Source organism: Oryctolagus cuniculus, chromosome 20 (assembly GCF_964237555.1).
Source record: "Oryctolagus cuniculus chromosome 20, mOryCun1.1, whole genome shotgun sequence".
NCBI lineage: Eukaryota > Metazoa > Chordata > Mammalia > Lagomorpha > Leporidae > Oryctolagus > Oryctolagus cuniculus.
The window spans coordinates 35,603,088-35,630,295 of record NC_091451.1 but is presented as its reverse complement, the minus strand read 5'-3'; the positions used below and the strand labels follow the sequence as shown (position 1 = coordinate 35,630,295).

General features: G+C 47.1%; 3 protein-coding genes across 9 annotated transcripts in view; 2 read left to right on the top strand and 1 right to left on the bottom strand.

Moving 5' to 3' along the window:
• TDP1 (tyrosyl-DNA phosphodiesterase 1) overlaps nt 1–5,913 on the bottom strand; it is an 88,102-nt gene extending 82,189 nt beyond the window's left edge. The window contains exons 1-5 of one of the 4 annotated variants that reach the window (XM_008271930.3): nt 5,799–5,913; nt 4,422–4,565; nt 3,401–3,599; nt 1,769–1,839; nt 601–1,169 (exon numbers count right to left, since the gene is read on the bottom strand). In XM_008271930.3, coding sequence (XP_008270152.1) covers nt 601–1,162 — 562 coding nt within the window. In that variant the 5' untranslated portion in view covers nt 1,163–1,169; nt 1,769–1,839; nt 3,401–3,599; nt 4,422–4,565; nt 5,799–5,913. The remainder of the gene's footprint in view (nt 1–600; nt 1,170–1,768; nt 1,840–3,400; nt 3,600–4,421; nt 4,566–5,798) is intronic. The other 3 variants (XM_008271933.3, XM_002719604.5, XM_070065523.1) reach the window with 3 other exon arrangements.
• Nucleotides 3,872–4,220, top strand: BSP1 (binder of sperm 1; the record flags this gene model as incomplete). The annotated part of the gene is given in 1 exon segment (NM_001082047.1): nt 3,872–4,220. A coding segment is annotated over 1 exon segment (348 nt), but the record flags the coding sequence as incomplete, so codon positions are not given.
• A 322-nt stretch (nt 5,914–6,235) lies between the features above and the next one.
• EFCAB11 (EF-hand calcium binding domain 11) overlaps nt 6,236–27,208 on the top strand; it is a 174,017-nt gene continuing 153,044 nt past the window's right edge. For 2 of the 4 annotated variants that reach the window (XM_070065524.1, XM_051826160.2), the window contains exons 1-3: nt 6,551–6,743; nt 7,260–7,355; nt 12,201–12,246. In XM_070065524.1, the coding sequence (XP_069921625.1) occupies nt 6,669–6,743; nt 7,260–7,355; nt 12,201–12,246 (217 nt within the window). In that variant the 5' untranslated portion in view covers nt 6,551–6,668. Of the gene's footprint in view, nt 6,389–6,509; nt 6,744–7,259; nt 7,356–12,200; nt 12,247–27,208 lie in introns of those variants that run through there. The other 2 variants (XM_051826159.2, XM_002719686.5) reach the window with 2 other exon arrangements.

Here is a 27,208-nt window from a genome sequence, read left to right as displayed (position 1 = left end):
GGGAGTGGAGGGAGGGAGAGCGACCCAAGACCACCTTTGATTCTCAGTGAAGCATCTACCTGTGCCTTTGCTTCTTCACCAGGAACCCAAGCCAGCTTCCAAGCAACAGTTCTGTAACGTGCCTGGGCATTAATCCTGGGAGGGGTTGTCAGAACACAGACTGCAAGGCCTGCACCCCAGGGTGGGAGTCAGTGAGCATGGGGGAGCCCAGGAATTTGCAGTTTTAACAAGTTCCAGGTGATGCAGATGCTGCCGGTTCTGGGACCACAGAGGACAAACAAAGGCTGCGAGGTTTGTCACCTCATCCACAGTGTCACTGATCAGGCTTAATCTTGGACTTCAGCAATTCTAAGTATGGTGCTAAGTGTTACAGTGGTTTGAGTGACAGGGTCTGCAGAAACACCCTCTGGACACCCGACCCAGGCAAGGTTTGCTGTCCCACTAACGTACTTGCTTGTTTAAAGCATTTTTTTTTTCCTCTGAGAACATCTAAACCATTGAGCAGGGTTCTTGAGGCACACTCTAGGCTGCCTTCCTCATCTGACCCCGCAACCTCTCAAGGGCAACCCGAGGGCTCTCTGATGCACAGCTTCCTCTTACCCTTGATGTGGAGGGCTCCGGAGTTGTACTTGGGCTTGATTCCCGAGACTCTAGTGAGGTAAAAGCGGAAGGGGTTCCCTCGATCCAACATGTCCCAAAGGTCCTGGCCTTCCCCCGCCGTCTCATGCTTGTCTTCCCCCTCCTCTTTGAGCCTGTGGCTGGCAGCAGGGCCGTGATTTCCACCTGTCTGGGCAGTGCCGTCTCTGGGAGAAGAGACGTCTGGCTCCTCGCAGCCCACGGCTTCCTTGGCCTGCTTTGGCTGGGACTCTGGGGAGACCTCATCGTCGCTGCTGGAGAGACACCAGCCCAGGTCTCCCTGGGAACCACTTTTTTGCTTTTTGGGAGGTGAAGCCGAATCTGTGTTGCTGAATCTCACAGGGGACGCCTGTCTCCTGTGCGCAGCTTTGCGAGCCTCAGAACAGGTGTACCTTGGCTCACATGCTGTGCCTTGCCCGGCATGGGGAGGGGCAGAAGTGGATGGCTTGTCCAGTTTCGGCTTTTCGTCCTCACTCTCATCACTACTGGATATTGTCCACTTCCCGTAATTACCTTCCTGAGACATTATACTTCTGGAAATGAAAGAAACAGCATCAGGTCCTGTTCACTAGGCCACTGGAAAAATCACTTTATGACTCTCAAATTCTCGGTCAGACGTGCTTCTGAGTTTATCAGAAGCTGGGGCACGTGACCACCGTCAGTTGTTTTGTGGTTGGTCATCGGCACATTACCAGATCTGCCACGAGAATCTGCCAAACTAGCAACGAAAGTCCTGCCTTCTTTCCCTTCCTCTCCCTCCGCCTTTCAGTCCAGACCCTGCTCTCTGACACCCCTGGGTGGGGGCTGCAGCCAAACTCCAAAACCAAAGGTTTACTCCCAACCCTGAAGCTTCCAACAGGTGACTGGGATTAAGGCCAATTTAAAAAGCAATTCTAAGGATGCTCAAATTCTTGAGGTCACACTGGAATTTCCAAATCTATCCTCCACCCAAGCACAGGCACCACGGGACTTAAGTAGCTATATCTGACTGCCCCCCCAGCCACTTTTTTACAAGGCTTAAAGTCCTCACGAAGGATGCCGTCTGTATGGTATGTAAGAATTATCTTACTGTCCATGTCATAAACCAAACTGTTAAAAACCTGCAGAGGAAGAGCAGATATGGAACACTTACTTTCTAAACCACAGTATAATTCCAGCTTTCTTCTCAATGAAAACACATGAAACGAGTATTTCCAGTTTTACCTACAAAATGTCAATTCAGTGGAAAAGGGGTATCTAAGTAGATTTTCCAGATAAAGAAGTTTATTAATGTAACATTTTTAAGTACAAGACTCAGAAAAAACTTATAGAACTCGAGAGTTTATGCTCAGATTGATGGAATCTTTCAATTTTTGCTGTTTTAAAGAGGCCCAACAGGATGCACTAAGTAGGGTAAACCAAAAGAGACCATGGCACTTTTTTTTTTTTTTTTGACATGCAGAGTGGACAGTGAGAGAGACAGACAGAGAGAAAGGTCTTCCTTTGCTGTTGGTTCATCCTCCAATGGCCGCTGCAGCCAGCGCGCTGCGGCCGGCGCACCGCGCTGATCCAATGGCAGGAGCCAGGTACCCTGGTCTCCCATGGGGTGCAGGGCCCAAGCACTTGGGCCATCCTCCACTGTACTACCTGGCCACAGCAGAGAGCTGGCCTGGAAGAGGGGCAACCGGGACAGAATCCGGCACCCCGACCGGGACTAGAACCTGGTGTGCCGGTGTCGCAAGGCAGAGGATTAGCCTAGTGAGCCGCGGCGCTGGCCAAAAAGGCACTCTTTCAATAGGACCCACATTCTTTAAAAAATAAAACAGTAGGGGCCAGCGCTGTGGCACAGTAGGTTAATCCTCTGCCTGTGGCGCCAGCATCCTATATGGGAACCGGTTCTAGTCCCGGTTGCTCCTCTTCCAATCCAACTCTCTGCTGTGGCCTGGGAAAGCAGTAGAAGATGGCCCAAGTCCTTGGGCCCCTGCACCATGTGGGAGACCCGGAAGAAGCTCCTGGCTCCTGATCGGCACAGGTCTGGCAGTTGTGGCCATTTGGGGAGTGAACCAGTGGATGGAGGACCTGTTTCTCCTTCTGTCTGAAACTCTACCCCTCAAAAAAATAATAATTAAAAAAAAAACCAAGGTTTCTATTTAAAAAAAAAAAAAAAAACAATAAAATAAAAACCACGGCCTTTGGCGCAATGGTTAAGATGCTGCGTGGGGCACCTGCATCCCATGAGTCCCAGATCCACTTCCCATTCAAGCTTCCTACTGACATGCACCTTGAGAAGTAGTTGGTCCCTGGAGATGGAATTCTGGGCTTCTGCCTTCAGCCTGACCAAGCCCTGGCTTTTGCAGGCATTTGGGGAGTGAACCGGCAGATCTGTCTTTCAAATAAAATGAATTTTAAAAGGAGGCTTGATTCTACATGAAAAGATCTGCAAATGAATACACATTTGTCACAGAGTGCACAGAACTGGGTCCACTCCTGTGATGTCCAGGAAGCCACTTTCTGATGGTCACCAACAGCCAGGTCTGGGTCAGGCTGAAGCCAGGAGCCAGGCACTCCATGCTGGTTTCCCATGCGTGTGGCAGGGGCCCAAGGACTTGGTCATCCTCTGCCGCCTTTGCAGGTGCATCAGCAGGGAATGGAACTGCAAGTGGAGCGCTCCAATACAGGATGACGCTGGCATTGCAACTGGTGGCCTAACCCGCTGGGCTACAATGCGGCCCCTTAAACACCCAAACGACTTAAGGTGTCTGTCACTCCACAATTACTCACTTACCAGAGTTTTTCAATGAACTACAAGGCCGACAAGGTTTCTTCTGTGAATGACACATCTCACGGTGTTTTTATGCAGAGTGCACTGAGAATAGCTCACGGCTGACGTCCAAAGTCGTGCTCTCCGTAAGCAGTAAAAATCAGTGACAGCAAAGGTGGGCTCGCTCTGAACCCGGGCACTCAACCAGGACAGCGTGTTCTCGCTGGAGGGGACGAGGACGTGACGTCAATGAACGACACTATGAAGGCCCCCTTCCCAGCCCACCCAGTGTCCCGTCATCAAGGGGAAAGCTGCAGTGTGGAGGAAACGCTCGAATCTCGCTTCTGAGTGAGCAGCAGCTACTGGGCTCTTCTGTAAGCAGGACGACCACGCTTGTCACCGTCAGCGGAAGGTGTCTTTGGCTCAGCTGCATGTACGTAGCAAGCGAAGCCTGACTTTTTTTTTTTTTTTTTTTGATCAATTACTTGAAAGTTTCATGTTTTTATTTAGCTTTCTGACTCTGTGCTTGTGCCTTCAACACTTTCACAACAATTTTCTGCTCCTCGATAAGGAAAGCACGCTTGATCCTGTCACGGACACATTTAGCACACATGGAACCACCATAAGCCCTGCTGACGTGTTTTTTGGTTTTAGACAATCTCATCAGGACTTTAGGTCTCACAGCACGAACCCCACGAAGTCTGCCTGGGCACACCCCACATGCAGATTTGGGTGCCTTCCCAACCTTCTTAGTATAAAGGTAAACAATTCTGTTACCAGGAGTTCGGGACAGTCTGGTTTTGTTGGAGGCTGTATTGTAGGAGAGCCTCCGGCGGTACGTCAAACGCTGGACCATTGTGGCTGCGTCAGCTCAAAGAACCATCCCTTAGAGGTCTGGTCTCCCGCAACTCTTGGGATGGCGGCGGATCCTAAAGCCCATAAAGCCTGACTTTTTAAAAGGCTGTTCGTGTAAGACAGAAGATTCGAATAAAAAGAACAGTAAATAAAACAGATAGAGGCGCAGCTGAGACTTGCCCTTTTATACCTCCAGCTGCTCCCTCTGGAACTTGAAGACCCTCAGGAAAGTCCGGGAGCCAGGCTGCTCAGTGAGGCTCTGTGCGGCCAGCCGTGGGCCCAGAACACGTGAACTTGGGCAGGTTCACGAACTGCGGGTCTTCAGTATGCTCACCTGTAAAACGGGTATCATGCACACCACCCATCAACTCAACACACACGCCCTTCAGCTACTCAGTACCAAGCACTGGGAACGAGGAGTTAACAACATACCGGTTCCTCTAGAACAGGTGAATTTCAGGATGGAAGAGACTGATCAACATAACAATTATTCACAAGCCGAGCCCACTTCGAACATCCATTAGGCTTCAGGGGAGAGACAGAAAAGCAGGGACACCCTTGCTTTGGCGCTTTCTGAGGGGGTCTGAGCCTTGGGGGACGCCAAGGACGCAGCAGTCGGCCAAAAGACAGGATGGGGGGGCGATTCAGGCAGCCGCCAGGGGGTGGCACCCGGCTCCCAACTGCAAGAGCAGGCAGAGGCCACGGGCAGGGGGAGCCGGCAGGTTAGATACTAATAAAGACTGGATCTGGGGGGTGGGCTCTAGGCACAGCGGGTAAGCTGCCTGGGGCCCCACCAGCCCACAGGAGTCGCCAAGTCGCCGCAGCCTCCGGCCGTGCGCACCCCGCACCCCGAGGCAGCAGGTGGCGGCTCAAGCGCCTGCCACCCACGTGCAAGACCCAGGGCGGGTTCTGGGCTCCACCAGGCTCAGCCCAGGCTGCTGGGGACGCCTGGGCGGCGAACCAGAACGGGCATCTCTGTTTCTTTCAGATTCATAAAATAACTTGAAAATGCCATTTTTCCATTGCTCTTTTATTTATACCCCATACATTCCTTGTCCTTGAGAAATTAACATCACAAAGCTGGAGACACACCACAGACAACACCGGCGTCTAAGGACATTCTAGCAACACGGGGGGCTTCAGGGCAGGAGCCCCGGGGGCCTCCCGGCTTCCTAAAAGGTCACTTTCGGTCCAGCTCTGCGGAGCGCGGTCGGTGGGGGCGGCTCCCGCAGGGGCTGCGGACGGCCGGGGGCACACGTCCCGCACACCCGCGCGGCCCGTGACGGCCCCTCGCCGCGCCCCGCGCCCGCCCAGACGCGGGGAGCTCGGGCTCGGGCAGGGAAAGCCCTCCGCCCCGCGGCGGGCTCGGCTCGCGCCGTCGCCACCGCCCGCCACAGACCGGCCCCGCCGAGCGCAGAGCCGGAAAAGGAAGCCGCGGGGAGGCCGCTCGCGCCCCGCCAGCGCCCGCCGCGCGCCCCTGCCCCCGGCGAATCGCCGGCGGCCCTGCTCCGCCCCGGACTCAGGACTTGGCCGGACCTCGACGCTCCCGCAGCCGGCGGCCACGTACCTGAGACGCCCGGTCCACCACCGCCGCCGCCGCCGCCGAGCCCGCCCCCGCGCGGCGCCCACCGTGCGCCTGCGCGCGGTTCAAACCCCCGGGCCGCGGCGCGCGCCTCTCGGCCCGGCCCCTTTCCGTCCCGGGCGGGCCCGCCCCTGGGTCCTAAAGCCCGTGGCGTTCAGCAAGAGGCGGGGCGGGGGAGGGGAATGCTCGCGGTCCGTCACGCCGGCGCCTACAGAAGGGAGCGAGAACGCGCGGGGAGAGGAGCGCGCTCGCCTGGGCGCAGACCGTAGCCCCTGCTGCAGAAGGAACGCCGCGCTATGCTTTGGGGCGCGTGTCTGTTCTTTTGGGACCTTAAGGATTTGCCAGAGGACTAGAGCAGCCTGAGATGAACTCTGCATATCCTAGGGAACCCCGAGAGATTGACCCCGATGGCTCCCCGGTCACGCCCTTTCCGTGTTTCCTGTGATGTTAGGCACAGGTGCCGTCGATCAAAACCAGCCAAAGTTTATTGATTGCAAGCTGGGGAGAGCGCGTGAGAAAACAGTGAACCTGGGAACTGCACACGGATGTGTCGCCAGCCCCGCGGCGCGCAAGGAGTTAAGTGGGACGGAGAAGGGGCGGAGTCAGGTGCCGGGGGAGGGCCCTGGAGCCTCCCCGCCCCAGCTGGTCCTAGGAAACGTTGTTAAACAAAGCTTCTGACCAATAGCGCTGCAGAGTCGACGCCAGTGGCTCGCGGGCCGTCCAATGGGAGCAGACGTGGAGTCGCACGCCGAAGCCGCGCTTCCGGAACCGCGGTGGGCGTGGCTGCAGCCGCGGCCCGGCCTCTGTGGGAGGGGGTTCGAGCAGTTCTGGTTCCGTCTCGTCGGAGACTGGGCTATGTTTTCCTCAGGCGCCTGGGTCCGGCCGCGGGCCTGGGAAGCCAGCCCCGCGGAACACAGGCAGTGGGTGGAAGTAGGTGTCCGGAGGGCGACTTCAGCTTGGCCCGGGGCTCGGACGAGTACCTTCGCGCTGGTGGTGTAGACAACCGGGCGGCCCCTCCGACGGGTCGGGGGTCGAGATCGAGCCCACCCCCGCCAGTCCTGGCTCCCGGTCGGGTTCTCGGGCCACTTCTGAGTCCCCTCTCCCGTTTCCCCGCCCCTGACTTGGAATCCGCGTCTCCTCGGCGCTCACGGCGCCCTTCGCTCATCCGCCCTAATCGCAGGACTGAATCTTGAGTAGGATTTATCGCAAAGGTGTAAAAGCCATTAATTTGCATTAGTCTACGGGTTCACTCGTTTCCACTTTTTTTTTTTTTTTTTTAGTCCATCATTAACATGTTTTGAGAACTAAATTAGGATGATGGGACGCGCATTTCCTTCTGGGCCGAGTTTCGGACTTGTAAGGTCTAGATAGCCCGTCACTAATAATAAAAAGGAAGAGAACAAACAGGTGCTGTCTCGTTAACTGCGGGTGTTTGGTGTCCCTCAGGTATTCAAAGCTTGCGACGAGGACCACAAAGGCTACCTGAGCAGAGAGGACTTTAAAGTTGCCGTCGTGATGCTGTTTGGGTACAAGCCCTCCAAGGTAGGGCCCGGGCAGACAGGGCGGCAGGGGGAGGGTGCCGAGGAAGGCGCGGACAGCCACGTGCGGGCTGTCCCCAGTACTCCCCCGTCCCACCTGCCGGCCGCGGATGAGGATGGAGGCTGTGAGGTGCTGGGCAGGTGTCAGAGAAGCTGGGGAAGGGTGTTCATGCACACTCTCTCTTCTTGAGTTTAATTTCCCCCCTTTTTAAAAATTATAGGCTGGCACCGCGGCTCACTAGGCTAATCCTCCACCTGTGGCTCCGGCACTCCGGGTTCTAGTCCCGGTTGGGGCGCTGGATTCTGTCCCGGTTGCCCCTCTTCCAGGCCAGCTCTCTGCTGTGGCCCGGGAGTGCAGTGGAGGATGGCCCAGGCCCTTGGGCCCTGCACCCCATGGGAGACCAGGAGAAGTACCTGGCTCCTGGCTTCGGATCAGCGCAGCGGCCATTGGGGGTGAACCAACGGAAGGAAGACTTTTCTCACTGTCTCTCTCTCTTGCTGTCTACTCTGCCTGTCAAAAAAAATTATAAATAATATATTCATATAATAAAAAAGCCCCTTCCCTTCCTACTAGAGATCCCACTTCTCCGGGGTTCCCATTTACAGTCTCCTGTGTGTCGTTCCAAAATTTCCTGCCCATGACCCACATATATGCATGGCGTTCTATTGGAAACATGGAGGGCGTGTACTCTGCCAACTTTATTTTGGCTTCTCATCTAGTAGATCAGCCTGCTAGAACACATCACTGCTGTGTTGGAAAAAATGGCTTCACAGCACTCAGCCAGCCGGCTGGCTTCTGTTATCTGGGTTGTTTCCATTATTCTTCATTCCTACAAGCTCCTGCAGTGAGCATCCTTTTGTATCTGAAGACAGATGCAAAAGTGTTCATGTTCTTGTGGCTGTCTGGGACATTTTCAGAGAGGTGATTCCAGGCCATGCGATGTGTGCCTTTGACTTGGATATTACCCTGCAGAGAAGAGGCGCCGGTCACCAGGATGAGAGGCAAGCTGGGGCCCAGTGAGCCTCCTGCTTCAGGAGCACAGAGTTCCTGCTCACCCTGGTCTGGGTGCTGTCCTGGCCCCATACATCCATTCTGGACGTGAATGCCCTCTTGTTAAGATGCCGAACTGGAATCAATCAAGGTCAAGATCCTGTCCAGATCCAGGAACTCTGACTGCAACCATCGGGCGAAGGGAGGGCTCAGTAATGCAGTAATACACTGTGCACACACTTCACGGCAGGTAGCAGGTCTTTCTTTTCATACTGAGTTGAAGTTTTTTTTTTTTTTTTTTTTGGACAGGCAGAGTGGACAGTGAGAGAGAGAGAGACAGAGAGAAAGGTCTTCCTTTTTGTCGCTCCCCCTCTTCGTGGAGGAACGACACTAAACCCTGCGCTGTTCTTTTGTCTGCTCGGCCCTTCCCGGGTTTGCTGCTGGTTCTTCCCGGGTTGGCTGCCGATCCTTCCACCTCCGTGGAAGGGCGGCTCCCCCTGCCACTTTCCCCACTTCCGCGGGGGAGCGGCACACCGCCGGCCGGCTCTCTCGGGGGCTGCTCAGATGTTATTCGGATGTTCCCCTTAGATGTTCCTGGTGCATGTTGTCTCTCTCCTCCTTTATAGTCCTCTTCCACCAATCCCAACTCTGCTACCCAGATGCCGAGTACGGTGCTCTCCTCCAATCAGGAGCAGGATCAGCTCCTGCAGGTTATTGGTCGAACTGGAGGCAGCTGTGTAGAAGTTGTTTACTCCTCTTCCAGCACCATATTGTGGGAGAGCAGATGCATAGAATAAGTCTTAATTTCAGTAACTTAGTCTAGTCCAAATTGCTCCCCACACCTTTTGCTGTTGGTTCACCCTCCAATGGCTGCCGTGGCTGGTGCTGCGGCCCGCGCACTGCACTGATCCGATGACAGGAGCCAGGTACTTCTCCTGGTCTCCCATGGGGTGCAGGGCCCAAGCACTTGGGCCATCCTCCACTGCACTCCCTGGCCACAGCAGAGAGCTGGCCTGGAAGAGGCGCAACCGGGACAGAATCCGGCGCCCCGACCGGGACTAGAACCTGGTGTGCCTGCGCCGCAAGGCGGAGGATTAGCCTAGTGAGCCGCGGTGCCGGCCTTGTTTTCTTTTTTAAACAGCAAATGAAATATTTGCTGGTGGCAGGACCCTATTAGTAATGTACTAATAGAGCAAATCACCTAACAGTCATTTGTACAATGAACTTTTAATAAATAAGTGGCTCTTGCTGTATACCTTCCATGAAATTCTTACTAAAGGTTTATTTATTTATTTGAAAGGCAGTATCAGCATGACAGAGAGAGAGAGAGAGAGAGAGAGATCTTCCATCTGCTGATTCACTCCTCAGGGGCCTACAGTAGTCAGGGCTGGGCCGGTGGAAACCAGGAGCCAGGAACTCCATCTGGGTTTCCCTTGTGAGTGGCAGGAACCCGTGCACTGGGACATCTAGTGTAAACATTAGCAGGAAGCTGGATCTGAAGCAGAGGAGGTGGGACTTGAACCAGGCACTGCAATATGGGATGTGGGTGTCCCAAGCAGAGTTAATCTGTACCACAGTTCCCATCCCCTTAAGTGAAATTTAATAGATTTTTATTTTTATACTAGATTGAGGTTTAGGGTTTAATTTTTGAATATTGCTTTTGAACAAATGGAATGTTTACAGGTCAAGAAATGAGATAAAACTGCTGTCATTGAAAATGTTTATTCTTTGGAAATGCTACTTTAAGCAACCATACCACAACAGTAAAATGTTATTTTACAAAAAAGAACTTAGACAGTGAATGACTTACACTCATGCAGTTGTTCACACAGTGACATATATGTCTTCCTACTTAATAAAAGGAATAGTGACTAGTGCTGGAGATTTAAAGATGAACTAAACGTAGTCCTTACTTCGAAGCCGCTCAGGTTGGTGAGGCAGAGCTAGAAAACTCGGCGATTTAGGAGCAAAGCGAAGGGGATCAAGAAGGCCCTAATCCGGCGGTAACTGTGAGAGAGGCCGTGGGTGTCGCTGGGCCTGGAGAAGCTGGGCCACCCTGACAGGAAGCATCTGGGAACGGAGACGAGTCATGTCTGCTGACTGACGACGGGATTTCATGTCAGTAAGACACGCGTGACCACCAGGACTGAAGCCACGGGGGGCCACCACGAGAGAGGAAGTTCAGAGGAGCAGGTTCAGGGGAGGTCAGCTCAGACCGGGGCAGTCCAGACGCATCCAGTTGTTCAGAACTAGGCAGAGTACTGAGGTTACAGTGGTAGAAATCTCTCGGCTTTTACTGCCTCTCAGGACTTTGGAATTGGGTGGAGAGGTGAGGGCTGGAGGTAGATTTGGGACCCCTCAGTTTATAGGTGGGAGCTCAAGTCTTGAGACCAGATGGTACCACTCAAGGGAGTGTGGAGTCTGAAGAGCGGGGGTCTAGGGACAGAACGTAAAGGAAACCAACACGCCAGGGTGCTTGGGGCTTCACCAAGAAGATGGAGTGGGACCCATTTGGGAGGGACTTGAGGGACCAAGAAGGTGCAGGGAATTGAAATCTGTAGAGAGTTCAAGACTAAAGATGGAGAAGTTAGGTCAGAACCTCTAATGCAGGGTCTGCTTCCCTGATATAACAATATGGGGAAATGTTTGGGTTTTAATATTTAGGAACGTGAGTCCCCAAACTGTATATACCGTGTGTCCTCAAATACATTTTAAAACGCTATGGGGCAAGCACTTAGCCTACTCGTTAAGACATAGTGTCCCATGCGGGAGTACTTGGGTTTGATTCCTGGCTCCTGCTTCCTGCTTCCAGCTTCCTGCTAATGTAGACCTTGGGAAGCAACAATGAGACTGAAGTAATTGGGTTCCTGTTCCCCACCCGGGAGGCTTGGATTGAGTTCCCACCTCTTGGATTCAGCCTCTGCCCAGCCCAGCCAGCCATTGCGGACAACTGCGGGAGTGAGCCACTGGGTAGGAGTGAGCTCTTGGCACATGCGCTCTTGCTCTCTCTCTCTGCCTCTCAAATAATAAAATTTTTTAAAATACATGGGAAATAAAAGCTATACTAGACCAAAATATTAATAGTAGTTTTTACTGTGTGGTTTTTAAATTTTCTTTACAGTTTATTTTATATTTTCTACTTTTTTTAAGATTTTTTTTGTTTGTTTATTTGAGAAGTAGAGTTACGGACAGTGAGAGGGAGAGAGAGAGAGAAAGGTCTTCCATCTTCTGGTTCACTCCCCCAAATGGCTGCAATGGCTGGAGCTTAGCCGATGCAAAGCCTGGAACCAGGAGTTTCCTCCAGGTCTCCCATGCGAGTGCAGGGGCCAAGCACTTGGGCCATCTTCTACTGCTTTCCCAGGCCACAGCAGAGAGCTGGATCGGAAGAGGAGCAGCCGGGACTAGAACCCGGGTGCCAGTGCTGCAGGTGGAGGATTAGCATACTGTGCCACAGTGCCAGCCCCTATTTTCCACTTTCTAAAATATCAGTTGTGTTACTTTTATAATCAGGAAAGCAATAAAAAAATTAAAGCTATAGAGCTCATTGTAACAATTACTTGTATTTGTCCAAAGCAAACGTTTGCTTTTTTGATTAAGTTACGTATTGGACGCCCAAATTGATTTTCTGTGCTTAACCTGTCTTGGCCAATGAAATAAAGTTTTGGAACATTAGAGTCTGTAGCAGATTAGTATCTGGTATCTTACAGATGTTACTGTAAAACTTAAATGATGATCATAGCTATTGAATGAAATATAGCAAGATTGTTTTCTCATAAAATACACCCCTTCCCCTACTCCAGAAATTTAGAATTTATACTGTAAAAATTACATGTCCTATGACTCTTTCCTCTTTTCTAGATAGAAGCGGATTCTGTGATGTCTTCCATAAGCCCAGGCACTTCTGGTAATGTGAAACTTAATGTTCATTTTTAGTATCCTTATTTAGACTTTCACAAGACTAAAATTAAGAACAAACATAGAGACCATAAAGCATTAAGTTGAAGTCCATCTTTGTTTTGTTTCTCATTATTTAAAAGAAAGGTTTTGGTTCTTTTAATTTTCTTTCTTTCTTTCTAAATATGGTATGTTTATTATGAGAAATGTTTATGCTGTTGAAAAGACACAAAGAAAAAGTGTGACTTGTAATTCCAGCGGCCCAGGATGCCTCTGGGTTTTCTGTCCAGAGTAGTTGGGCCAGTGAAGTGGCATTTACTGAAATGGGAAGGCTGCGTGGGGGAAGAATAGGTTAAGTTGGAGAAGTGTCGGGTCCACTCTGTCGGAGCAGTCAGGCTGTAGGATGTGGAATTCGGAACTCCCTGGGAGTTGTCGCATGCATGTGGTTGTTGAAGCCGTGGGAGAGGATGAGACCATGGAAGGCACAGTGGACTGAGAACCCTAGGGCCTGTGCTCATCAGGAGTCAGGTAGAGGATGAGGAAATGACACAGGAGACCCAGAGAAAACCAAGGAAAACCAAGAGTGTGAGGTGGAAAGTGAAGAGAAACGGGGATTTCAGTGGAGAGAGTGTGGTCAGCACTATCCAGTGTTGCAGGAAAATCAGGTAGCATAGGAACTGAGTGTGTCCGTTGGAGTTGGCGACCTGGAGGTGTTCGGCGACTTTAACGAGGAATTTTAGTACGTCGTGTGGGCAGAGGCCGGCTAGAGTGAGTTGAAGATAAATAGTGATAAAGTGTGGCAGTGTGAGTAGACAGGTCTTTTAGTAACTCCAGAGTGGCATGTATCAAGGTTGTTGTTTTTTTCTTTAAAGAATGTGAGAGCATATTTCAAAGCTTAGCCAAAATGATCTAGTGAAGGGGAAGAGAGAGGGAGAGGGAGCGGGAGAGATGAATGTTGTATAAGGGCATAGGATCCAGAGCATGCTGGATTGGCTTTAAAAATGACCTCTTTTGGGGCCAGTATTGTGGTGTAGTGGGATTGGCTACTGCCTGCAATGCTGGCATCCCATATGGGTGCTGGTTTGTGTCCTGGCTGCTCCACTTCCAATCCAGCTCCCTGTTAATGGCCTGGGAAAGCAGCTGAAGAGGGCCCAAATGCTTGGGCTGCTGCACCCACGTGGGAGATTTGCAAAAAGCTCCTGGCTCCTGGTTTCAGTACGGCCCAGCTGTGGCTGTTGTGGCCATTTGAGGAGTGAACCAGTGGATAGAAGACCTCTCTCCCTCTCTCTGCCTCTGCCTCTTTGTAACTCTGCCTCTCAAAAAAATAAATCTTAAAAAAAAAAAAAGAAGGTAGGATCTGACTGTGTTGCTTAAAAGAAACATACTCTAAATATAAAAGCACAATAATTTTTAAATAAATGGATGGAAAAATATATATTAAATGTGAATTTCAAAATTTTTTGCACCCAAGTATACTTGCCTTTTAATTCTGTTTCTGTAAACTTTTTCAGGTAAGCTCATACTTCATTGATGCTGATCAAAAGAAATCTAGATTTGAGTCTATTAATATCCAATGAATCAAACTTCAGAAAAAGGATATTACTAGGAATAAGGAGTATCATTTAAAAATGCTGAAGGTGTGGATTTGTCAGGATTAAACAGTTCTAAATATTTATACCCCTAATAGTGAAAATTCAAAATATATGAAGCCAGAAACTGATAAAAGCTATAAAGGAGACTAGGTAAATCCACAGTGATGATAGGAAGTTGCAAAATCTCATCAGCAATAGTGCTTGCTAACGGACGTCAGTTCTGTAAGGATCTTGAGGAAGTGAATAACACTTTCAACCAACTTAACATAATTGTCATCCATAGAATACCCAGCAACACCATACATATCCTTTTCAAGTCCATATGGTATATTTAATAAGATTGAGCATATGTTCTGGACCATTAAACAAATGTCAGTACACTTAAGATACAAACCATGTTCCTTGTGAAGGAATTAGAAAGTAATAGCAAGGGCTGGCGCTGTGGCATAGTAGGCTAAGCCTCCACCTGCAGCACTGCCATCCCATATAGGCACCAGTTCGTCTCTCCACTGCTCCTCTTCCTATCCAGCACTGTGCTTTTGGCCTGGGAAAATAGTAGAAAATGGCCCAAGTGCTTGGGCCTCTGCACCAGCTTGGGAGGCCCAGAAGAGACTCCTGTCTCCTGACTTTGGATCAGCCCAGCTCTGGACATTGTGGCCATTTGGGAAGTGGACCAATGAATGGAAGACCTTTTTCTCTGTCTCTTCCTCTCTTTGTAACTCTACCTCTCAAATAAATAAATAAATCTTAAAAAGTAATAGCAAAAGATGTCTGGAAAAGCCCAAAATATTTGGAAACTAAAGCACACTTAATGGGTTAAAGAAAAAATCTAAAGGGGAAAGTTAAAATATCTGGAGTTAGATAAAAATGAAAATATAACATTTTAGATTTTATGGGATACATTGAAAGTAGTACTTGGAAGGTGATAGTGATAAATTCCTACATTAGAAAAGATGGAGTCTTAAACTGATGACTTTAGCTTTCACTTTTCATTACAAAAGGAAGAGCAGATGAGGCCCAAAGTAAGTGGAGGAGAAGCAATAACAAAGTTTAGAATGGAAATCAATGAAATTGAAAAGAGAAACACTAAAATACGGATAGTTAAAAGCTGAGTTTTTGACATGTTCTAGTCAGCTTTTGGGCACTACAACGAGATTCATGAAACAAGCTACTTAGGGAGAAAAAAGTGGTTTATTTAGCTCATGGTTTTGGAGTTTTAAGCCTAATATTGGGTGGCAGCACTGTTGTGGCCTTTGGTAAGGGTAGTGGATGGCCACCACAGAGCATGTGGGAAGGAAGGGCCATATGGAGAACCAGGAAGCAGAAAGAGAGGCAGATTTAATTCAGCTTCTGTAACCAACTCTCCTGAAAGCACCTTCCAACGACATGGCCCCAGTGGTCTAAGGACTGCCCACAGGCCCACCTCATAAACTTGGATTACGCTTCTGCCTTCTTAGTCATGTTAACTTATGACATGGAGGTTTAAAAGGCCTGTATGAGTTGGGAGCCAAATAATTTTCAAACTGTAGCAGGGTGCAATCATAGAATTGAGAGACTGTCTCTACACTGAGCAGGAACAAAAAGAGAAAAGGCATAGATTACTAATATTAGGAATGTGAGAGGTGATATTTGTAACTTATGAATTCTACAGTTACTTAAAGGATGATAGGAATATATTATGAACAGATTTATGTCAACAATTTAATAAATAAACTGACCAACTTCCTTGAAAGATGCATACTACCAGAGCTCACTCAGGAAGAAACAGATAACCTGAATAGTCCTATCTCAAATATCTCAAAGCAGTTGTTTAGTTAAAAGGCCTTCTCCCAAAGAAAACTGTAGGTCCAGATGACTTTGCTGGTGAATTCTACCACATATTAGAAGAAATAATGCCAGTTCTATACAAACACTTCTGAAACTCTGCAGTCATGTGTTCTGCTCTCTGACTCTTCTATATATTTATTAAATCTGGATAGAGAAAGCATTCTTTTAGCAATAACATTTATTTCTCTGGTAATTGGTTATTCTCTTGCTTTGCATATTGTGAAATTTTACATACAGAATACATTGAGAAATGTAAAAAGAACAAATGGAAATATCTTGTTTATGTAACATTCTTGTTTGTGATATAAAATGAATGATACAAGTTATTGATTCTTTTCACTTACTTAGACTTGCCTTGTAGACAGTTATGAATTCTATTTTGGTAAATTTAATGTAAATATTATTTCCACAGAATCTTCCTGATGGCGGTATTATTGAAGAATTAACACTAACCATTGCTTGTTTCCTGAGGAGCTATTTAACTTACTAAGCCACAACCATTTTTATATCTCAGAAAATATATATCTTTGATCTTATTAAATATTTCGCTTATATTTAGTGTATAATATTTTGGTGATATCTAGGTTGAAAAGCTTTTATTTTTTGCAACCAAAGTTTGGAACCACATATGAATTATAACTTTTATAAAAATATTAATGCTAGAACATGTTTTTGATGTAACTCCTAACTTGATAGAATTTTCCCAGGTTTTTAATTTTTTGTTGAAAATTTTCACACTTTAAAAATATTGGGTTTTTTTGATATTCAATTAGTTGTATACCTATTTAAGTCTTAATTACACTTTTCTCATGGTTTCTGGTATTTGAACCTATAAAAAGTTCTGTTTCTGGCAGGAGGACTTCCCACACTCTCTGCTTTAAGTTTCTCACCTCTGAGAGTCTCCTGATAGTCACTGAGTTATTCTGTCTGCATGAAGGTCTTCCCCTATTCGTTGTATTTATAGTGTTTCTCTGTTACATGACTTTTCTGACATACTGAGTGCGACTTTTGCTGAAGGCACCTTAGTGTTCATTATTATTTTGTTCCTCGTGTTTGTTCTTTAATTTTGAGTTAAGGATTTGGCTTCATAACGAAGGTTTCTTAAGCAGTTTTCTGACATACAGAGAGGTATAAATTCTGGAAGAAAGACTCCCCGAATTCTCTACATCTATAATGAGGGGTTCGATGTAAAGAGTGACTCCCACAGGTCTTTAATCTGCAGTCAGTACACTGAGAGGTTTCCTTTCCATACGTGCCCTTTACATTTAGGAAGATACAACTGCACAGAAAGGCTTTGCCCCGTGTGTCGCACTCATCCGGTTTCCCTCCTGTGTGAGTCCTGGCAGGTTTTCCCACCTTCTGTACGCTCTGGACTTCCTGTGTGCGAGTGCTCTGGTAACAGTGTAAGGACAGATTCACGGTAAAAGGACCCTCTTGGGGTGCCAATGATACTTTCCTCGTGCGTATTTTCTTTCTGCAGTTTGACTCGTGGCTGAAGATACCTTATGTTCAGAAAACTACAGGATCTCTCCTCCTGCGTGAGTTCTCGTGCAGGATCATTTCTCACACTTGCCGCAGTCATGGAGTTTCCTCCTGATCCGAGTTGTGTGTAGACAAGGACGCGTCTGCGTTCACTGCACTCACATGGTTTCTTTTGTGTGCGGCAAACATTGCCTTGTTGGGGAACATTTCCTCCAACGCACTATGGGATCGTTTGATGCTGACAATAGCCTTCCCTGTGACCAAGGGCTTTCCAACTCTGATGACTGGTCCAGCGTGCGTTTCCTTGCTTGCAGTATCCTGGAGTGACTCTTACAGCCACTTCTCAATCAGGTCGTTAGGATGCTTCCTCTCTCAGCAGTTCTTTCTAAGAATGAATGTTTCAAAGCTACTTCAAAAGGTTATGAAGTAAATTAGTCATCTTGGAAATTCAGGGAAGCTGTCAGAGAAAGGATTCGTTTGGAGGAGTGAGATCAAAATGTAGGTGCTTAGTGCCTTGTTCCAAAATTGCCATGAAGGGATCCTACTCAGGCTACAAGCTTCCAGTCTTTTTCTTTCTTACGGTTTTGATTTCAACATCAAATTAGCTTTCTTAAAGCAGGATTAAAGGAACAAGCTTATAACCAAGACACTAATTATTCAGCCAGTTTTAATTCACAGTCTCTTGAATGGGGAGGCTCAAGACCATGAAGAGAATGTAAAATATCCATTTGAACAGGAAGCCACTGTAACACTCTGCTGCTAACACGAATTTCTTTTTTCTTTTTCTTTTTCTTTTCTTTTTTTTTTTTGACATGCAGAGTTAGACAGTGAGAGAGAGAGAGAGACAGAGAGAAAGGTCTTCCTTTTCCGTTGGTTCACCCCCCAAGTGACCACTACGGCTGGCGCACTGCGCCGATCCAAAGCCTAGAGCCAGGTGCTTCCTCCTGGTCTCCCATGCTGGTGCAGGGCCCAAGCACTTGGGCCATCCTCCACTGCACTCCCGGGCCACAGCAGAGAGCTGGACTGGAAGAGCAGCAACCGGAACAGAATCCGGCGCCCCAACTGGGACTAGAACCTGGGGTGCTGGCGCTGCAAGGCGGAGGATTAGCCAAGTGAGCTGTGGCCCCGGCCACTAACATGAATTTCTTATGTTGGAGCTATTCAGTACTGAACCAACTTCAGAGTGTCTAGTCCACTTTCTCTCCCTGTGAATGCCTCAGTCCTATTTTCATAGTACTTCTCCTGAATAAAGAGGGTTCATACACAGATTAAATGTTTTTCCAAATACATTATCTCTCCTCTTAATGTTTTGATCTTGAAGAAGTGAAATGTTGGTTTGACTTCCTGGGAACTCTATTCAGGTCACCAACTTTCCAGTGTTGTTCTGGTAGCTGTGACTTGGGGACTCTCCTTCTGCTTCCCGAAGCTCTTCTTACTTCAAGGCAAGGTCACGCCAGGTCTCGAGCAAGCCACTCCGTGGAGTTCCCTGTGTGGGCCCAGTTGCTGCCCAGCATCCTGGGTGAGATCCAGGGTCATGTCCTGGATTGACCTCACTCAGCTGCCCTTAGGGAAGGCCGAAGTCCTGAAGATGTACCCACTTTGCTTTTGGTTTGGGACAATTTCTAAACCTGGAAGACCAGGTCCTGCTTCCCCAGAAAGTCTAGTCCTCTTTGGATGGGTCATTTCTGTAGGGGTCCCTTGTGAAAATTAATAAGAATGAAAAGTTAGGCTAAGAACTACTGGAAATAAGAGTAGAATGTCAGAAAGAAAAGTTCTTGCCGGGAGAATTTCAGGGCAGCTGGCTTGAGTGGCTGAAAGGTGCTAACGACATCTTTTATTGCTTGTAACCCCACAAGCAAGCTAATGTAAGCAAAAACTGTTTAGACAGCCAGAAACAAGGACGTTTATTAGTGAGAGAGAAAAAAATCAAGCCACTTATGTAAGGAAGCAGCAGATCACCAGCGAGGTTGGTTCCAGTTTACATTATTGGTGCCTCTTCCCTACTGGGGAGTATTTTTTTTTTTTTTTTGCAACTCATGCACTTGTTCTTTCTCATACATTTCATGACTTCACCATGTACACAAACTGAAAGAAGTATGCCTATAAAAGTCTAGAAAGTGGTTATCTGTCCCCTTTTTACCATGAGGAAACCAAGATCCAGAAAGGAATAATAAAATAATGTGTAAGGAATAATAAAATAATGTGTAAGAAATTATAATAAATACCTGGTGTTTGTGTGATTCTTTATGAAGTAACCTTTACGTGTAATACAGCATTTAAAAATTATTGTTGTAGTTACTGTGGTTGTCATTTTCTAAACAGTTACCTGCTATCTGAACACTATGCATTGATTACTATATTTAATACAACTCTTACACATTGGATATTGCTAAATGCTACAGGTGAGACTCAGGATGGCATTATTCTACTGAATCCTCACTCCACTGTCTCTGTTATCACCCCACATCCACATAAAACGCACCCGAGGGAAAAGCCAGAGCAGGGTCCCTCTGTCTTTTGTTTTCACTGAGTGATTAGACTGAGCATTTTTTCCCCTCTGTTTCCTTATATTATTGCCCTCTTGAAATAATGAACATATTTTCCTTTCATACTTGAAAAAGCTTTCTAGGAACTTACTTGTAATCTTCAACTTTGAATGATGGAAAAATCAAAGAGATTGATTCATCCGAACAGTAATTGCGCACTGTCGGACTCAGTCATGCCATACAGAATAAGTTCAATTGAAAAATAATTTCTGATTAGGCTAATGACCAGTTGGCTCATAAGCTTTTATCTGTTATTGTCTTGTCTGACATGCTTTAAACCAGACCATTGACTATTCAACAGTCTACTTTTCTGAATTTAAATTCCCATTTTTCTTTGTCTCTGAGGTTCTGTTGTAAAACACTTGCTGCTATTGTATGTATTTTGTTGTCTTTAACTCTTGCCTACAGAACAAAGGCCAGGGTGTAACGGGGTGAAGGTTTTGTTTGACTTCAGATTTCAGTTGCTCTCAGTTCTTTTCCATAATTAGGAAACTGCATATGCATTAAGATTATCTTATCTATAATTATAACTATAGGACTATTTTGTGGCATTGCCCACAGATAGTCACCCATACATACCTATAATTATTTTCCCATTTAGAAAATGGTGAATATGTTTCTATGGGTTGAAAGTGCCTAAAATGAGGATGAAGTAGCCTTTTGAATGGTGTAATGCAAGGAATGAATTAGGAGACACAGACACTGAACCAATGACATTAAAAATGCGTATCTTATGTGCTAGGGAAGATGAGAGAAGTATTGTCACTTCTCTTAGGCCAGGTGTTACACAAATATATACCACATAGCCAGGAAGATCTTGAAGAGTTCAAAGGAAGGTGGCACTTCCTCTTTGTACATGGATACGATGGTCCTGAAGCTGAGTGTTGAAGAGTGGGCGGCTTTGAAAAGGTGGCAGATGAATGCAGAGCAGACACCAGCGGCATGCGATCTCCAGCTCCCGTGGCTCTCATGTGCTCTGCTGGGCCAGCGTGGGTGCAGAACTTGGGACAGATTCAGAAGTAGCCCACACACTTCCCTCCCACATTGGATATCGTGTAGACTTGTTTGTAACAAGACAGAGGGGCTTCATTGCTGGCCTGTCCACAGGTGGTGGAGAGTGTGGCACGTTCAGCACCATCTAAAAGGGCTCTTCCTGCATACCACCTGTGGGGGGTTTCTCATAGACCCTCTACTCAAGGGCTCCACCCTCAGTGCCTGAACTCTTCCTCCTGGACCAGACCCTATGCCACTTAGTACAGTACTCCCTGCTTCTCCCCTCTCAGATTTGCAGACCCAGATCCATCAGCCTTCATGCTATTAATACAGTTTGCCCATCAACAGAGTCCACTCTCCTTGGAATATTCTTACCTCCTGCACCAGCAGAGTGTAGCACAGAACCTGACATTGAATTGGGTTCAGCTAAACAAGCTGGCCTGATGGGGGTGGAGAGCTGGGAAGGGAAGGGTAAGGACCAGTCTGCTTAGAAGGAAGGATGCAGCTTTCCGCTCCAGAATGTAATGCGGTGCCAGGAATTTGTGCTATTAACACCAAAGAACCTTTGAAGCTTTAGGAGCAGGAGATGTGGATGATAAAAAAAAAAAAAAAAAAAAAAAAGGCAGCGATTCCTGTCCATGTTTGATAGACATCAGATTTTATTGGCTCAGCTTCCTCTGTTCTACTGCAACCTGGTTTTACTCATTCTCCTCCCAGTGATGCAGTAAAACTTGATTTCTTCCATTCAGGTAGATTGTGTTCTCTTTGTTCCCCACTCTTCTGCGGGAAGCTGGAAGAAAATATCAGTCCTTTGAGTTTGCTTACCCCCCCTGCTGTGACTGCTCACCTCCGGTGATGGCACTTTTACCTCTGTCTTTACAGTCTTTTTAAGCAGACAAATTGTATCAGAAGTCACAGTCTGAATTTCATTTCTCACATGGGAGAAGGCTTACATTACACCTTTTACAAGGCTGCTTCACCCTCATTTTAGGCATTTTCAATCCATGGAAAAACAGCACAATGAACTTGAACCCTCAGTTTTCTAGTAAATCTAGCACCAGGCTTCTTGCCCAGATAACCTGACGTTTTTATTGTTTTCTCCTTCACCCTCCCCAGGTTTATTGCAGTTTCTAATTCGAGCTCACGGTGCTAGCCAGACACCAGACTGCTTCATTTTCAGGGGATTTCTCTGTGTGCACTGACCCTGAAGCTTAGAACTGTGAACCACAAAAAAATATATACATAATGGAACTTTCAAGGAAAAAAACTATATAGCTTTATTGGACTTTTTGAATCTATCCACCCCTGTGGAGAAAGATGATTACTCTCCTGGGAAAAATGTCTTAAAAACAAAAAAGGAAAGAAAGATAGCATTCCTAGTCTGTTTCTTTGTATGACTTATCTGCATCACATGTATTAAGTGGTTTAGGAGGTAAAAATACACATAGCCATTCCATACAGAACTTGAAAGGGGCTCATTCTGCTAAGGATAGTGTGTAAAATTGAAGGGGCTCTTTTTCAGTTGTACAGCCCTGAAGTCAGGAAGGATTTGTACAGATCATTGGTGCTGGTGGTCTTTATGCCCTAATCCTCAGGCCTGAGTCCTGAGGGGGGACACTTCAGAAAAGGTTTATTTGTTTCAAAGGCGGAGTGACTGTGAGAAGGAGACAGCGAGATCTTCCATCCACTGGTTCACTCTCCAGATGGACACAGGAGCCAGGGTGGGGCCAGGCTTTAGCTATCAGCTTGGAATCCCATCTGGGTCTAAGTGAATGGCAGAGGCCCAAGCACTTGGGCCAGCTTCCTTTGCTTTCTCAGACACATTAGTAAGGGGCTAGATTAGAAGGTGAGCAGCCAGGTCTTGAACCAGTATCCCAATATGAGATGCTGACACCAAAAGTGGCAGCTTAACCCAGTGTGCTGCAACGCTGGCTCCAGGTTTTCCTGTTTATAAAGAAGAACTTTTCCTAGTGAGAGAGAGGGAGAGAGATCTGCAAACTGTTGCTGGTGTCCAACTACACAGGTGATTTCTGAACTCTAATAGACATCTTAATAATAAATGCAGATAAACACAGATTGACGTGGTTCCTGGTGTTGTGATCCTAATTTGTAACCACAGTAGAGCGTGGTTAGGTAACTGTTATTAGTGGAACAGCGTACAAAGAGGGCTTAACATTGTATTTCAAATTAGAATTTTCTGAACATATTCTTTTACTTTTTTCTCACTGAGTTTGAAATCTAATGCCAATAGAATCATGCGAAAGTCTTTGTGAAGTGGAAATTTTAGGTTTGAATATTGTGACAGCAGGTGGAGCTAGTAGTAGGCACTCTCTTTCTAGGCCATTTTAAAAGCAGCAAGATGTTAAAACATTGTGTTTCATTACAAGGCTTCAGGAGATGTAAATGATCATGTATTGGCTTTGGAAAGTGATCGTGTTAGTACAGCATGAGAGCCAAGCTGAATGAAAGTTTCCTTTTCTCAAAAAGTCATGTATTGCCTTGGAAGGCCGAAACGAGTGAAGGACATGGCCGGGAGGGGTGTATTTACAGTCCAAGAACTCAGGCACTTTGACCCCTTCAGAACTGACGTTAACAAATAATGAATATGATTCTGTGGGAAAACAGTGTAAAAGAACATGCAGGGTTACTTTTGCTACTAGATTGTTTCTTTAAGCAATCTAAACTGTTCATTATACATTTCAAGTCTACATAAATTTTTCTCCTGGTAAAAAAATGAAACTTTTTTTTGTGCCCACAAGACTGTGAAATAAAAACCTGAATATAGTTCCAAATACTGATGCATTATCTGAATCCATAATCTAGAAGAGACCGCCACACATGTGCTGTGGAACTGTGTTTTTTCCACCCTCATCATTTCTCAAAGTTAGATGCAGTGATAAGTAAAAAGCAATTATGCTTCTGTTTCCTTTCTCTGAATTTCATTTGTTTTACTGGATTATTATATATTAATAAATTGGAGTTTCTACATTTTTTTTTTTTGCTGGCTTTGTGAACAAAAAAGAGACCTACTTTTGGGCGATAGTTTGCAGAGCTATAAGATTATTTTAAACATATATTGTAATGCTTTTTGCTGAAAACTGGAAATAAGACCTTCCTTTTAGTTAGCATTTGTTTGTTATATGTTAACATATTCAGAAAACCCAGTGAATGCCTGCCACATGCTAGGCGTCATGCTAAACGCTGGGGATGAAATTTCAAAAATGTGTACCGCCTTCCTTCAACACGTCTCAGACAGCCATGTGGCCACATGATTACCATAAACTCCTCAGGGTTACAGAAAAGGGACTCAGCTGAGAGAAACCAGAGATGCCTTCAAAGAAGAGTTAACGCTTAAGGTACATCTGGAAGAAGATAGAAAGATTCACTAGGGAGATGAAAGGAGAAAGTGCATTACAGGCAGTGTTTTACACTTGCAGAGATAAGGGGTCCAGTAGAGCCTTGCCTAGGGGAGGCACCAGGAAGCTGTGGAGGAAGGCTAGCGAGGTGGGCTGGGGTAAGAGTAGAAAAGGCTACCAAGAAGTGCCCAGGATACCTGCCATGGATACTACCTCTTGACGCCCCAGACTCAAACTCTCTTGTTATGTTTCCCCATTCTTTCCGAAAAGTTCTCCCATCTTATGCATTAACTATGGGTCTAATATATTTTTTAAAGATTTATTTACTTGAAAGGCAGCTATACACAGAGATGGAGAGAGAGAGACAGGGACAGGGAGGGGGAGGGGGAGGGAGGTGCTTCCGTGTGCTGGTCCACTCCCCAAATGGTTGTAATGACTAGGGTTGGGCCAGGCTGAAGCCAGGAGCCAAGAGCTTCCTCTGGGTCTCCCAAGTGGGTGCAGAGGCCCAAGTATTTGGGCCATCTTCTGCCGCTCTCCCAGGGGCATTAGCAGGAAGCTGGATCCAAAGTGGAGCAGCTGGTACTAGAACTGGCACATGGGATGCTGGCACTACAGGCAGAGGTTTAACCCTGTATGCCACAGCGCTGGCCCCTGATATATGTTTTAAATTCTTGCTGTCAAAGGAGAGCTGCATAGAACACACTGTGCTGGCCTGATTCCAAGCCCCCATCAGAACTTGCCTCACCAGTGTTTCTGCTTCATTGGCCCTCTTCTACCTAATCTATAAAACTTTCTCCAGACCCCTGATCAAGAAGTCAGATTTCAGAATGACTCCTGGCTCCTTGCTTGTCCACTTTTTAGTAAACTGTTTCCACAAGACATTGTCTTTGATGTTTGGCCTTCTGATGCACGTGGCAAATGGACTCATTTTGGTTCAGGGACATTATCATTATCACTGGATAAATTATTAAAAGGCTTTGATAAGTCTAGATGCTATTTAATTGACTAGCTTTTGGTGTTCATGAAACTAAAGTGATGGGTATGCTCTTAGGGCAACACAGCATGGCCAGGCTTCAATATTAACCTCACCTAGCAGGTTTAAACTTGAGGGGTCTTCAAAACACACATAGAAAATGTGTTGTGAAAAAACTATACATGAATTTCAGAATTTTTTGTGCTAAATAGAACTTTTTTTTTTAAACTTTATCAATGAAAGGCAGAGTTATGGAGAGGGGTCAGGAGAGAGAGACAGAGAGCTTCCATCTGCTGGTTCACTCTCCAGATAGCCACAAGGGCCTGAAGTCAAGATCCAGGAGCTTCTTCCAGGTCTCCCACGTGGGTACAAGGGCCCAAGGACTTGGGCCATCCTCTGGTGCTTTCCCAGGTACATTAGCAGAGAGCTCGATTGGAAGTGGTGCAGCTGGGATTTGAATCTGTGCCCCTACGGGATGGCGGCTCAATCCACTGCAACACAGCAGCAGCCTGCTAAATATAGAGCTTTTAATTCCACTTTTTCCATGAAATTTTTGAAGTATCCCCATATGTCTTCTGGCCACAGAGTGATTAGATGAGAATGGAGCTACCTCAATTCCTTTAACCTTAACTGCTGATAGGAATAGTGATAGAAATAGTGCTCTTTGAGATGTGAAGTCATTGCGGTGCATACAGTTGGCCCTCTGCATCCACAGAATAGGCATGTGCAGATTCAATCAACTGGATAAAAAATATTTGAAAAAAATTGTACAGAATTCTTTTTCTTGTCATCATTCCCTGAACAATAGCATGCTAACTATTTACATAGCACTGGCCTTGTATTAGATAGAATAAGTCATCTGGAGATGGTTTGTTTTTTGACAGACAGTGAGGGAGAGACAGAGAGAAAGGTCTTCCTTTTCCGTTGGTTCACTCCCCAAATGGCCGCTATGGCCAGCACTGCCAGGAGCCAGGTGCTTCCTCCTGGTCTCCCATGAGGGTGCAGGGCCCAAGGACCTGGGCCATCCTCCACTGCTTTCCTGGGCCACAGCAGAGAGCTGGACTGGAAGAGGAGCAACCGGGACAGAATCCGGCGCCCCAACCAGGACTAGAACCCGGGTGCCGGCACTGCAGGTGGAGGATTAGCCAAGTGAGCTGCGGCGCCAGCTGGAAATGATTTAAGGTATACAGGAGGCTAACCATGGGTTGTATGTAATTACTGCACCATTTTATAAAAGGCATTTGAGCATCCATGGGTCTTGGTACCTGTAGGAGTTTTGGAAGCAATCCCCTAAGGCTCCCTGCTGCTGATGGTTTACTGAATGCCTGCAGGCACTCTGCTGAGGGCTGGGAGGTCTGTCCTGTGGCCCAGAGTACAGCCTGCTGCCTTCTTGACTTTTCCTCTTGGTTGTCTCCACCGAGCGTTGAACACTTAACACATCCAGACTGGAACCAGACATCTCACCTTATAATCCTGCTCTTCCCCCAGTGACTCCCTGAACCACCGAGTCATGAAGCAGAATCTATGGGTCATGCTTGACATCTTCCTTCCCACCTGCTATGTCTAATTCTCCATCAAGTTGTGTCATGTCTGTTCTAAAATGTGTCTGGAAGCCTTCTGCTCCTCATTCCCGTGGCCAGCACCCTAGCACCTGCGTCTCTTGCCAAAAGGCTTGTGACTGGCTTCCCCTGTTACACTTTTGCTTTTCCTGTAGTTCTTCCCCTCCCCCACCCCCATGGCAGTAGCCAGAAAGAGCTTTTGAAAATCTAAGTCAGGTCTTGTCACTTCCCAGTTGGATCGTTATAATTTCTTCCTGAATGAAACCCAAGTTATGTGCTGTGGTGCATGCGGGCCCGTGATTTCCAGCCTGGCCTCCCTCGCCAACCTCGTCTTCTGTTGTTTGCCATCTCTTGTTCACAATGGCCTCTTCACTTCCCACTTCCCCGCCCCAGGGCCTGGCACGTGCTGTTTCCACTGCCTGGCACGCTCCTGCTGCCGCCCCTTAGCCAGTTGGTATTGTCTCCTGGTTAGGTCTTAGCTGAGGCATCTCTTCCTCGAAGCGCATTCTCCTTCACCAGGGCGTGCCCTCGAGAGGATTCCCGAGACACCGTTTTCCCCTTCACTGCCCCTACCCCAGATGGCAACTTCAGGGACATTTGTGGTGGAGCCTGTGGCGTGACCGTCTCTCCTGCTAGCCCGGCAG